The sequence below is a fragment of the Phalaenopsis equestris genome, unplaced genomic scaffold (assembly GCF_001263595.1).
Source record: "Phalaenopsis equestris unplaced genomic scaffold, ASM126359v1 Scaffold000428, whole genome shotgun sequence".
Classification (NCBI taxonomy): domain Eukaryota; kingdom Viridiplantae; phylum Streptophyta; class Magnoliopsida; order Asparagales; family Orchidaceae; genus Phalaenopsis; species Phalaenopsis equestris.
Genome location: NW_018164869.1, coordinates 2,514,532 through 2,528,217, shown reverse-complemented (window position 1 = coordinate 2,528,217; position 13,686 = coordinate 2,514,532). Strand labels below are relative to the sequence as shown.

The window sequence follows — 13,686 nt, the reverse complement described above, 5'->3', positions numbered from 1 at the left end:
CTTAGGATTAAAAATTTCTCCAAATCAATTCTTAATGAATACGCGATAGAATGATGTACCAATGAATGTATTTTATTCAACAAACGTGATATAGGATAGATTGAAAATAGTAGACATCAAGAAGCACCTTTTTTTTTTTTTTCCTTTTAAATGAATGGCCAGAGGCTATTATTTGACCCTCAAGCCACTTCTAATGTGTCTAATAATTCGAGTACCACCTCTTTAAGGCCAAGTACGTCAGAGTGGATTTGAACCCCTGTCCTAACGGGTATTACACCGAAGAAGCCAACCAACAGGCCAAGGTACGCAACACGAAGCACCTAAATATAAAACATGCATATGAAGTTCATATAACCAAAAACAAGCTTCTGCTTAAAAAACCATCTTAATATCCCTTGTACCAAGATTAAAAAAGGAATAATTCATAGACCCCATAAAACATTGATATTTATACATTAATCATTTTTTTTTAACTACCAAAATGAAATATTTACACATGCCACAATTGAGAATTTTATAAAAATGAAAAATCTGGGTTGGTGTTTTACCATAAATTTTGATATTTGATGGCCATGGATGGCTGCACATTGACGGACCATCTCTCTATCCATCTTCTCACTGGTTCGATAACTCCAAACCAATATTTTTAACACTAGCATACAAGCTGAGTCATGGCCTCAAAATTCAACTAACGAGCCTGCAATATGGATTTGTGAAAGATCATAAAATGCAGTAACTACATGCATTATCCTTGACCATCCAGAAAGAAGACGAGAGCTTAAAACTCAAGCGATCTACTAGTAAATAATCCCTATCTTAAACAACAACTTGTCCAAATAAACAGAATCGCAAACAGTTGACAACTACAACTCCAGCTGGTACACATGATACTGCAAAACCAGCATAACACTAAACTTAAGAAAATATTAGATACTGATATAAAGTGGCTACAAATAGATGATTCAGGTCCAAGTCTACAAACATTAGTTAAAAAGCATTATTGGTGCGCACCATACATCTGAGTTGCATCATACTGACCACCATATGCGGGCTGTGGAGAAACATTGGTTCCATAACCAGCTGGAGCAGTAGGAGCACCACCAAGGCCCGATTGCGGAGGCATTGACTGATCGTAATAGCCAGATGGATTCATTTGAGGCTGGGAATAAACTGGCTGGTTGCTGGCAGGTTGTGGAACTGCATAACCAGCGCTAGGTACATTTGCTGCATATCCTGCATCTGGAGCCCCTCCTTGATATCCATAGTTCACATTGGCCTGAGATGTCTGGTCACCATAGGTTGGCTGAGATGAAGGGTACTGACTGTAACCACCAGACTGAGGAACTACTTGCTGAGCATATGGTGCAGGAGCTGCTTGACCAGCTTGGCTATATCCAGGAGCATTTTGAACACCATGTTGAGGATAAACTGTGGAGGGTTGCTGGGAGTATCCTCCGTCTGCATGACCAGAGTAGGACTGGCCATACGGGGGAGCCTGTTGTGCGGGGGCATTGGAACCATATGGATATGGCTGTGACATTGGCAAATTTGATGGATATTGACTTGGAGGACCTTGATACATCAAGTCTCCTGGCTGAGGACCTCGAGGTGGGCCGTATGATGAAGGTGTAGCGGATGGCTGTCCATACATTCCAGGCTGAGAGCCCACAGGCGGCTGTTGAGAATAGAGGTTGGGCTCACTATAGCCATGTCCATAGTTCGGCTGAGCAGGTGGAGGCTGTGAATAAGGTGTTTGATGTCCATAGCCATCAGGTGCCTGTGACTGACCATAGTTATAGTTGATAGGAGCAGGCGTTGAGGTAGAAAGGGGTCCAGACAATGGGTTTGATGGTTGGGTGTTAGGGACAGGACCACCACCTTGGTGGTTATAGTAACCATAGCCTCCAGATGATGGAGGAGCAGTCTGCAAAGGGGCAGCTGCAGGCCTCTGCTGCTCCCAGCCGCCTCTTGGAGGGGCCTGATGCTGGGAATAACTACCATGTTGTGCTGTCTGAGGTGTATGCATACCTCTCTGCTGATGATTATAGCCAGTTGTCTGATGAGTTAGATTTGCCCCACGAGGGCCCCATTGAGTTACTGGTGCAGGTCCACGAGGAGGCCGAAATGAGTGCTGGTTGTTGTATGTATTGGAGCGTTGCGATGATCGCATGGGAACCTTCTGACAGAATATAACAACAAAAGTCAAATGAGTATTAAATAAAACAAGTTCTCAGAGTTTCCAGATAAGCTAGTGACCAAAAACGAATAAAAAATGCAGTTTAATTACGAAAAACAACTCATTCCTATAAATGTAAGTAAATGAAATATGGCAACAAAGATTACAAATAATCAAACATCAATATCATAAAGTACATAATTTTGTAAGTAGGCTTAGGCATGCCAACATATCAGCAGCAAGTCATGTGATAATCAGGATAAGTCTAAAAATTACAACCAGCATAACTGAGCAAAAAAAGTGTATTGAACCAACCATACGATGCATATAACAAAGGAGCAGAAACTAATACTCAGGATAGGTCCAACAATTACAGCCTGCATAACGGAACCAAAACAATGTATTAAATAAGCCATATATACACGACAGTCAGATTATCAACAACAATAGCAGCATCAAGTTTAACATTACAGCCTCAAAATGGTTTGAAAAAAAAACTTTAGCTGATCATTAAAAACAATTGATAGACAAAAATACTGGAAAGCATGAAATAAGCTCCAACAAGGTGATGAAATTTTCAGCTTTTGAGCATTGAATATGGCAGATGATGAACGGTAAGTTCGTGCTGTTTTCAGACAACAAGAAGGTATACCTAGCACCCATCAACAGGAAAAGCATTCAAAATTGAATACTTTCATCATGACATGATACAAAAGATAATCGCGAATAAAATATGAACATACATTATATATATATATATCACTCGCACGCACGCACACAGGCAGGTTCTCATAAGTTGTGGGATGTACACCATGCCGCAGGATCACTTTAGGACGAGTTTGCACTCTGAATACATTTGCCAAAAGAAACCTATGAACATGATCAAAATGGAAGTATGTATAACAACCTTTTTTTGTCAACCTCAGTTATCCTCCTCTTGTTAAGAAGAAATCAGCAATGAGAAGCATAACCCAAAAGAAAAATGGTGATCATATACATGAATCAACATGGGTATCAAAACTAGAAATACATCATTGCACATCTGAAAATGAAAAAGAAGAGAAGGAAAAGCACGAATACAAGGATTTAACTAGAAAACCTAATTGATTAATATCTTGTTTGGAAATGTCCATAATCAACTAAAAAAAGAAACACCAAGATGTGCTTATTTCAATTTCAAAAAAAAAAAAAATCTCAAATAACCAAATTCATGTCATTTCATCATTGACACGATATCTTGAATTTTCAAAAGCATGGTTTAGGATGTAGAAATTTTAAATAAAAAGCTTAGCTTGAAGTATACTTATTTTTTTATATAAATTAATACACAAGTTGGTATGTAATCATATGCAGCCAAAAACAACCATGGTAGAGTTCCTTAAAATGTACGCAAATCTATGATAGCCACTTGTTGAAAATTATAATGAACCAAGATAAATGCATGATCTAAAAGGTAGAACCTTTTACTTTTGGCCTTAATAGAGATGTACATATCATTTCAAATAGTACAACACCATATACAGGATATTTTATACATCAAGAAATGTCATCATCATCAGCCACATGACACGGGCATGCAATTGCCTTGATACTAGATAACAATAGGGCCAGCAAAATACTCTTGCATGATCATGCAAAGTCTAAAAGCAAGCTTACCAACTATATAATAGATCTGCAATGACGAGGGTTAAAAGTTGATACCCTTCTTCAGTGGACCAGGTGAAGAGTGAAGTTTTTTTGCTACACCAAGATACCAACGTTGATCTCATGAGAAAGGTATGGCCAAATCTGCATTGTGAAAGCCAACCAACCCCAATTTGGAGTCTTCAGCATAATTAAATCAAAGTAACCACCAACAAGCTTCATTTGGATTATGCAAGGATGGGGCAAATGCCTTTAGATTTAGTCAAGGTAAGTATAACCCTAGATTCTAGAAGCATGTAGGTTTGTATTGAAGGTGAATACAACTCATGAATTATTGCAAGGAAGCAATGCTATAAATTAATAGTAAAAGATTTTTATATTTAAAATTCAATCCTAGCAAGTTGGCCCACCAATTAAAAAGAGGCTAAACAAAGACTTCAAAGACAATATACAAGTCAATCAATAACAAATAGCTAAAAGAAAAATACTAGCATAACAGCTTCACCAAAATCTGAATCATTGTCAATAATAACAAAGGATATAATGGGATTTCATCCAATTGCTTTGAGAAAACTCTAATTCAAAATCAAGAAAAAAAAAAAACATAGCATGATTATATTGAACGAATTTCAATTGATGTAACCAGCTCCACAAAAAAAAAAAGGATGGAAAAGGATGGCATTAACATAAAGGCTTAGTACAGCAAAAATCCTCAAAATATCATTTTAAGTTGTATCAATTCATAGAAATAAAATATCTACTGAACTATATAATAACCCTCGAGACATGCAATTAGGTTATTCAAACAAGAACTTAAATAAAGAAACTCGCAGCAACTTTCTGAGAGCACATACTTCATTCACATCAATTACAAAGCTAGATACAGCAAGTTCCAAAACCAACATATAATAGCTGCATTGAATTTACAGTAATTTAAAAGTGCCGGCTTCAGTTATTTCTTCCATATGATAAATAGGGTCCACTTCTAACAGCAGGTAATATCAGGCTTTGCATATGTTCACATTATTATCAGATTTTGTACAGCAGCATGCCATCAACATAATGAAATGCAACTATGCCAATCAAACAATTAACAAAAAAAAAAGAGAAAACCTGCAGCAGCATTCTGAGAGCATTTATATCATCCTTGTCACATACCTATGCTAAGTACATACATAAGAAACTAAATATGACAAGTGCATTGTGCAGAAAATGGAAGACTTATATATGCTCAGCAGATATTATTGTCATGTCATAAAGTGAGTAGTTTTCTAACAACACACAATATCGGGCTTTGTACCGTAGTATGTCATTAACATAGTGAAACTATGCCAGTCAAACAAGAACTTAAATGAGGAAACCTGTGTCTATTTCATACATATCAGGTACCCCAATCTAGGTATCACGTTTCAAAACAAAAATATAATAGGTAAATTGAGCTAACATGTTTCCTCAGCAAACCATGAACAAAATAAAACAGCACAAATACTTGTGAATATTAGCTCCGGTATAATTCAGACTGAGCTATCATCATGTTGCTAATAAAAATAAAATCATTGAAACGGTTAGAAATAAGTTTATCTTGACAAGCTTTGGAGCATCCCTATTTAAGTAAAGCATGAAATGGTGCAACTAATTTAAAAAAAAAAAACATATATATACAAATCCATATTTAATTCAAGAGTACATCAAAGAAAAACATAGTAAAGGAATGAAATCATGCTCAAACAATTCGGTTCTGTAACAGTCGAAAGAATCACTTCCAAAAAGAAATTAAAAAAAACAACCTATTCAATTTACACAATAAACAGTCCAAGATATATGCCTGTCAATAAAATAAGTACGAGAAATAAATGAATTGATTAAAATTTGCATTAAGCTTTCAAATGCTAATTAGCTGAATCTTTACTTATTTTGCATGATGAACTATATATCACCTGTAGCAGCCAAAAATTACAATTTAAAGCAAAGTATGGTGAAGCCATGTACAAATCTTTAAATGTAAAATGCCTTTTAGCATACATAGAAATAGAAGATTCCAAAATATAACATTGCACTTGACTATACTACTAGAATAATTTTTAAGGACAGTTTAGGTGAACAAGGCCAATATAAACGGGTACTAGGGTGTTTGACTAGGCAATTTGCCCAAGATAAAAGGCAACCTACATATTTTATTAATTCAGGTTGAAGCAAATATAAATAACATGAAGTTGGCCTACTAGTTCGGACCCCAGCTTCTAACCATAAAGTCAGAGATTCAATCCCAAAGACTCACATTGTTGCTCATTACTTTAAAAAAATATTTTGAATCTTCTATCAAAGATTTGTTCCACTTCAATAATTCTTCTAAAAAATTTTGTGGTTGTCCTTTGAAAAATATATATGGGATAAATCTCTATCCTTAAAAAATGTTAAAATATAGATAGCACTTAATTTGTACCTATCAAGATTATATTCAATATTGATGCTTACAAGAGACAAAAAAAAAAAACTAGAATCACGTCGATCATTCTAGATAGTTCGCAGTTTTCAAGAAAGATAACATTGAACCATACAAGTTTGCATTTGTCAAATAAAATTGCTATCTGAGTGACATTGCAACCAAGGCAACAATGAAGCCTGTATTACTTTAAACCAAACAAAACCTAATTTAGTCAATCTAACCAAAATGAGAAGTCACAAAACTATTTTCCAGTTTACATTGGTGACTAACATGTTGCTACTAGATTTCATATCTCTTTGAAAATTCAGATTACGATAAAATACATGAAAATGAAGATGCTTGAAAAGCATATCAATAAGTGCTAGTTTAATCTGAACACACACACACACACACACACACACATATATATATATATATCAACATATTTAAAAGTTAAAACTTGCCATGGAAAAGCTCCCAGGGAATCTACCAGATGTTCTTAAATCTATCATCAACTTTATTAGGTTTGATAGTCAAATTAAGGGTCTTGGGAATAATATCACTGCAAATGCAAAGTAGTGGGTTTTGGCACCTTTATGAAATAAGATAGCAATTTTAAGAATAAATATAACAAAATCATAGCAAGAATAATTTTCATAGATAGGGATATCATCATTTAAAACACATTCAAAACTAGAAGTATTAGCTGTAGCATTGAAAATACAAAAACAGGATTAATTCATAAAATATAAAATATAGAAAAGGTACTTCGCTAAATAGAGCAATAACAACAATAAGCATTTTAACCCATTAAGTGGGGTCGGCTAAATGAATCCTTTTTCTCCATTTTGTCCTATTGAGTGTCATATTTTCAGTAAATTCTAATAAATCAAGCACATTTTTTATACATGTCCGAGCCTTTTTAGGTCTACCACTACCTTTCTTAACATAAGTCAAATCTAAAACACTGCTCACCTAATTGGGTCATCAAATGGTCGATGTTGAATGCGATCAAACCATTTACATTTCTCTCTTCTTGTTTATCACCAGAGCAACTCCAACCCTTTCGCAGATATATTCATTTTGCATTTTGTCTGTAAGTGTAAAGCCCCTCATCCCCCTGAGCATTATCATCTCAACATCACTTAATTTTATGTTTCTCTTTTACATGCCAACATTCTACGTCATAAAGCATTGCAGATTTCACCACCATCTTATAAAATTAAATGTTTACAAAAATGAAAATGAATAATATTTAAATTAATTGTACAAAAATTAACATATGTAATATATAACTCAATAACAATATGATAGTAGCATACAAAATCCAAAAAATCATGCTTAATACAAGACAAATCTAACAATTGGAAAAACAACATGCATGAAAATTTTAAAAATTATAGAATATAGGTAAAAACAATAATGACTTGATTCCCCTCTGTTGAAAGCAGATCGATAACATTAGTTCCCTAAGCTTTAAAGTAAAGTTAACAATGAAACAGAATGATGATACATGGTGCATCAAAGAAAACAAAAAAATGAATGAATTTTAGCGAATGTTCTGAGCTAAAAAGGTATGCACATACGAAGACCAAGTTGCCTAAGAAAAAGTGCAACAAAAGCATGCTCAAGGAACTCACATCTTCGATAGTAAATAATGCATAAAATACTCAAAAGATGATTTTCCTTTAACATCTAAAGTTATATGGTGTTAGTGCATTAAATATGATTAAATTCAGTGTTCTATAGTAAATTAAAATAAAAATGCCACTCTGAAAAATGTTATTCCTGCATCCTTCTCGTCATCTAGCACACATACAACTCTTACAGTCACTAATATTTTTGTTCCACAAACATAGCATAAAAGATGTATTAAGCTGAAGTTTACAAGAGATAAATTTATTTTCTCAAATGAAAAAACTAGTAGCACTAAGAACAGTATAATTTATTTAGCTGATGAAAGGAAGAAATAAAAGCTTGTTCCACTTCAGATATTTCCAAGAATTAATCTAAGATTGTAGTTCTACAAGAGGTAGTTCAAAACATCAAAATCTCCATGATGACCATACATGAGCATAAATATTCATAATAAATTGGGTGAAGGCAAATGGCTTTACTAAGACTGCATTGTTAGCAAAGTAACTTGATGTTCCCAAGAAAATACACTATGACTACTTAAACGAGTAATATCAGCATTAAAACACAAAATCAACAAGACAACAGACCTGGTTCATAACATCCTTGATTAATTCTCTTGCAGATTCAACTTGCTTTACGTTCCCAGTTACTCGCACTGTTCTCTCCTTTGATGTGTCGCCATTAGGAAGATTTTGTGGTAACAACTGCAAGGTAACGGTAGCAATAATTTGAATGGCTTCAGCATCACCAGCTGGTGTGACTAGCATCAACTTGTATGACAAATCAGCAGATATCAGTTTCAATTTAATATTGAATACCTGAATCCGAGCACCAGTTTTTGTTTGCAGGCTCTTGATTGTCTCGCCACCTTTACCAATAATCATACCAACCTGTACAACAAAGCAAGAGAAATTAGCCTATAGAAAATTTAGATTTTTTGGAGAATAAAACTCTCTAATTTCTCAATAAGCAAAATAACTAATATATATATACAGCTCAGACTAATCCTCTTAAGATTAGAGGAAAATTCAAATCATCATGATAAAAGGAAAGAAATAAAACGCAATAATGGATAATTAAGGGGAAATAAGTTCTCCCCTCAAATGTAATAAAAGACCAATGGTTTCCAATACCGTGTGCATATCAACAGAAAAGGACAAAATAGACATACAAAACAAACATTGCCATAGCTCTCACCTTATCGCTTGGAATTTGTATTTCTATTTGTTCTCCACCAGATTGTGAAGTAATAAACCCCCGAGCCACTAGTGCAGGGGAACCGCCAGCATTTGCCTAACAAGAGATGCATACAGTTCATAAGCAATAAACTAAAAGAACAAACCAACATATCATATTTGTATTTATAAGGCTATTGGTAACCATATTATGAACCTCGTCAATAACATCTTTGATCAATTGTTCCGCCTTATTAATGTTTTCCAGAGTACCAGTCAGCTCAACAAGCCTTGAAGAAGAATGTGGATCATTATCACCATCCCTTGTTATTTGAATCCTTGCCCCAGAATTTATTTGCAGATGCCTAATAGTCTCCCCAGCTTTGCCAATGAGGACACCAACCTAAACACAAAAACAAAGTTAAATAAAGTAATACAATATCCCAAAACATTTGAGAAACAAGTTCGGCATAAAAGCTAATAGGCAATCTCAAGCTTCACAATTAATTTATATGAACCTATGAAGAATAACAGTGCTGAAAAATTCAAATTGCCTTTTAAAAAATTCATACACCTATGGTTCAGTGAAGTACATGGTTGTTACAAAAGAGTTATTTATAGCAGACATAAATCAACCTTTCTCCTTCATTGAAAACAAAGAATGAATTAAAAGTTCTTAGCATCAATACAAGGCTCGTAAAAATAATTTTGCAATCAAGTTCACTGTTCTAAAAATGTATGTGCAAGCATGAAGCTTAATACAAGGAACAATCATTGAAGGGATAATTTTAAACTAAATTCCATTCAAATAGAAAATTAAATTTGGAAACATTAAGTTCCGAATGGATCATATAATTGGTTTATTAAAACATGCATGGCTTCATTCGTAAAGTAAATGAAGCTAAAACATCAACACTGTTTGCACCAAGAAGTAAGTAGTTTTGGAAGTTTCCCACTGTATACCGAGTTTAGCACTGTATTACTAGGAAAAGAGAATGGGTTGCATATGATTAAGTGAAAGCACAGCGAAATAGAGAGAAACATTTAAACTGACATGCCTGCTAATTCAAGAAATAGAGAGGAAAACAAACGATAGGGCACTCGCTAATTCAAGAAATGAATCATCATAGTGATTCCACTGACATGCTTGCTAATCTCAATGAGTTGGCAACAATACAACAACAACAACCCTTTTATCCCACTAAATGGGGTCGGCTAGATGAATCCTTGTTCTTATACAATAAAACATAGCCGATAAAATAAACCGAAATAATTTGCATTTTATTAAATGAACCTGAATGTAACAGTTCAACTATCATAGCTGATAAAACGACTCTAATTTGAATAGGTCCACTTGGCTTTCAAAAATGAAGTTCATGCAGCAAATTTGGCAATACGTGATGAAATAGGTCCTCATTTAATCAATTTTGAATCAGCTACTAGCGGTTGTAACAATCCAAATCACCACACTAATACAGGACACTTTCTACATATCGAGAAGAGAGATTACTTTACATTTGGTTAGCACTAAAAAACTACTCCCATCACTAACGCAAATTAGACTTCCTAGTTTGAAGGGAGTAAACAAATGATTGATAGCTTACAAAAAGTAAGCCAATTATTGAAAACAAGGTAGCATGTTCAATTACAAAAAAAAAATATTGACAATGCCATCAGAGATACGTTATCTGTCAGTAAACATGGAACAAAACAATCCTAGAAAGATTGGTTTATATAACTCAAAGAAACAACAAAAGGTAAAATGGATACAATCACCTTATTGTTAGGAACTTCAATTTTTCGAGACATTGAAGGATCAAAGGAATCTTGCTGTCCAGGATGTGGAAAACCGCCTTGATGAGGAGCCGAGGGTGAAGATCTTTGCATATCATCCACGGAAGCTTGCTCGAAGTTTTCATTGGATGAAATTTGCCCATTACTTACAGGGTCAGCTTCTAAATTCACCTGTCCGAGGCCTGTCAGAAAATGTAGCAGTTAAGCATAGAAAATAATCTCAAAATAGTCTTGAAGTTCACCATTTAGTCTGCAAATAAAATTAAAAAAGAAAAAAATGGACATAACAAAAACTAAGGGAGTAAAAAGGGGGGAATGTTTCTACATATACATTTAAGAGATCAAAGATTTGATGATAAGATAGAACAGTATTTCATGTGGAAATTTATATATAACAGCTTCAATAGAACAATGTTATTTTGTTCTTTTTGTATTCCATTCCTTTTGTTTTTGTAGTATTCTTATCTGCGGATATAATCAAGCTCTTTAAAAGCCTCCACCCATGAAAAGGGAAAAAAAAAAGAAAAAAAAAGTTTGTGAAAGAGACTTAATATAGGTCAATTGAAACTTGCAGAAAGAATTATGCAAATATGTTTCGGCTTATAAAAAGAGGGAAGAAAAACCAGAAAAAAAACAAATCAGCTCAATTTTATTTGTATTTAATGAAAACAAAGTTCTTGATCTTCCAAAGAATATTCATCACCTACAACAGTTCCAATGTCAGGCATTCCATTAAATTGGGAAGCATTCCTTTTCTGAAAGATAGCAGGCATTTGGTGGATTCCCCATTGTGATGAGATGATTTTTTAATATTTGTTGAAATATAGATTAATGATAAACTTTCTAAGCACAATAAAATCAACTCAATGATGACTGAAAACTAAAAAGGGGCAGAAATGAATATATCTGCCCAATCCTGAACAAACAACAAGTGAAACACAATATGAAGTTTAAGGATACTTTCTTATTGAGAACTCGATACAAATTCCATCACTACATGTTCTCATATCTGGTTGAAGCGGCACTGAATCTAGGAACTTCCATTTGTAAGTTAAACTCAACCAAATCAAAGTTTACTAACTTCACTCACTCAAAGTCCGAGAGTAAATTATTTATATAGATATATCTAACCACAATAGAAAAGATTCCCCCATAACTTCAAAACAACAAAATGACTCATTTTGACATGAAGATCTCCTTTATTTTAATTATTTACAAAAAGAAGACTATTGATTTTTTTAATAAAATACTAGCCGCATAAATCAAATCTTTTTAGAAAAGATTCGAGTAAGAAGTTTCAAGCAATAAAAAAGGACAACTTAAATATATACAATAACTGCCCAAATAAAAAATGCCAACAGTTTTTTTTAATAGTTGAATTTTATCCTTAATTAATAAAAAAATCAATTAAAGTGTTATATTCCAACCGTATTAAATTTGTTTTATCAGAATTATTAAATTCTTACACCAAAAAAAAACCATTTATAAAATTTCCCAGGCTGAATATCCAAACTTAACAATGAAATTTAGCATCATAAATGGAACAGTTTAAAAATGGATGGCCTTACCATGAAAGGTGAAAAATTATAGGTAGAGTGACTTATCGGAGGAAAGAAAAAGGCAGAATTTTTAATCAGAGGGTCGATGAAATTGGATTGTTGAATAAAACACTCCGCATAGAAATCATCAAGGCATTTATTGTTACAGATATATTTTTATTTTTGGTAGCAAGAGCTTCAATCCCTAATGCGATATTGGAAACAAGAAAACTTACAGAGAACCATCTTTATGCATTTAATCTAGCAAAGTTATGATACACAAGTTGTACCTGCATCATCAAGCTCTCCAGCATGTCCCGGCTGCTCATCACCAATACTCCCATCAACAGCGGAACTAATTAATGCTCCATCTGATGCCCCAGCATCTTCAACAGGAAGTGGTTCTTCAGTTTCCGTTTGCCCTGAAACATGAAATCTCAAAGCTTATTCGTGAAGGCATACATCTTCTACCCTAATGGAAAAGTAGCAATCAAAGAGCACAAACCAGCTGAGCCGTCGTTTTCTCCGCCTTCAATCTCCTGCTTCGCTGCCTCCAGCACCACCGTGGTTTCGTCTTCTGCAGGGACCGGATTTTCTGATATCGAATCCGAGACGTCGATGTGTTGCTTTTTGGCCGGGGCCTCCTCGTTCTCGCAAGGCTCCAGATCCCCTAGTTTCCTCTTCTGATCCGAGGAATCCGGCGCCGAAACTTCAACAGAAGCGACCGCCGTCACTTCTTCAAGCTTTTCATGCGCTTCCGGCTCTGTTTCCTTCAACGGTTGAAAAACCTCACTTTTCTCGCATACTATTTCCGTATTAACTTCTTCCTCCGCCATTGAGAAGAGCTATCGAGGTTCGACAGAAGGGTAAAGAGATAAACAACCAAATCTATAAACAATTGATGGGGTTTTAGAGGCGCAGTGATGAGATTGAAGAAGACAAGCAAAAACGGCGACGTTATCGGCCTTACGCTAGGGTTTCTGCCGAGGTTGGGTATCCAGAAAAATCCTAAAGAAATGGTAAAACAAGGTTCCTTAGCGCTGGTTTTATTTAGGAAGGATAGCATTTAGAGGGGGCATTTTGGGATGTCCGGTATTTTTTAATTATTATAAAAGAAAAAGTACTCTGAAATTAAGGGTCATGTACCTAATATCAATATATCATAGAACTTGCACACAAAAAGCCTCATGAGTCTGGGTTAGCCCGACTATTTGAAAGGCATGACTCTTATTAGAGTGGCCCACCAACCCCATTCATCGATGTGACAGTTTTCTTATGCTAGTTGTCGAGTTGATA

At 34.7% G+C, this 13,686-nt stretch overlaps 1 protein-coding gene across 2 annotated transcripts; it reads right to left on the bottom strand.

Moving 5' to 3' along the window:
* Positions 1-778: 778 nt before the first annotated feature.
* Positions 779-13,429, bottom strand: LOC110027374 (far upstream element-binding protein 1-like). 2 transcript variants are annotated; one of them, XM_020728770.1, is made up of 8 exons: positions 12,896-13,429; positions 12,681-12,812; positions 10,835-11,034; positions 9,276-9,461; positions 9,081-9,176; positions 8,702-8,773; positions 8,471-8,587; positions 779-2,179 (listed from the first exon to the last, which is right to left on the bottom strand). In XM_020728770.1, exons 1-8 carry the CDS (start codon positions 13,224-13,226, stop codon positions 998-1,000), a joined length of 2,316 nt encoding a protein of 771 aa, XP_020584429.1. In that variant the 5' UTR covers positions 13,227-13,429; the 3' UTR covers positions 779-997. The 2 variants fall into 2 exon arrangements, with proteins under 2 accessions (XP_020584429.1, XP_020584430.1); XM_020728771.1 differs by having other exon boundaries at positions 779-2,176.
* Positions 13,430-13,686: the final 257 nt, after the last annotated feature.

Bases quoted from the DNA above. Each gene is read 5' to 3' on its own strand.
- LOC110027374 (XM_020728770.1), bottom strand. From the start codon at position 13,226: ATGGCGGAGGAAGAAGTTAATACGGAAATAGTATGCGAGAAAAGTGAG. The intron at 9,177-9,275 runs GTTCATAATATG...ATCTCTTGTTAG, and splicing joins TCAAAGATGTTATTGACGAG to GCAAATGCTGGCGGTTCCCC. The intron at 8,774-9,080 runs GTGAGAGCTATG...TTTGTTGTACAG, and splicing joins TACAAATTCCAAGCGATAAG to GTTGGTATGATTATTGGTAA.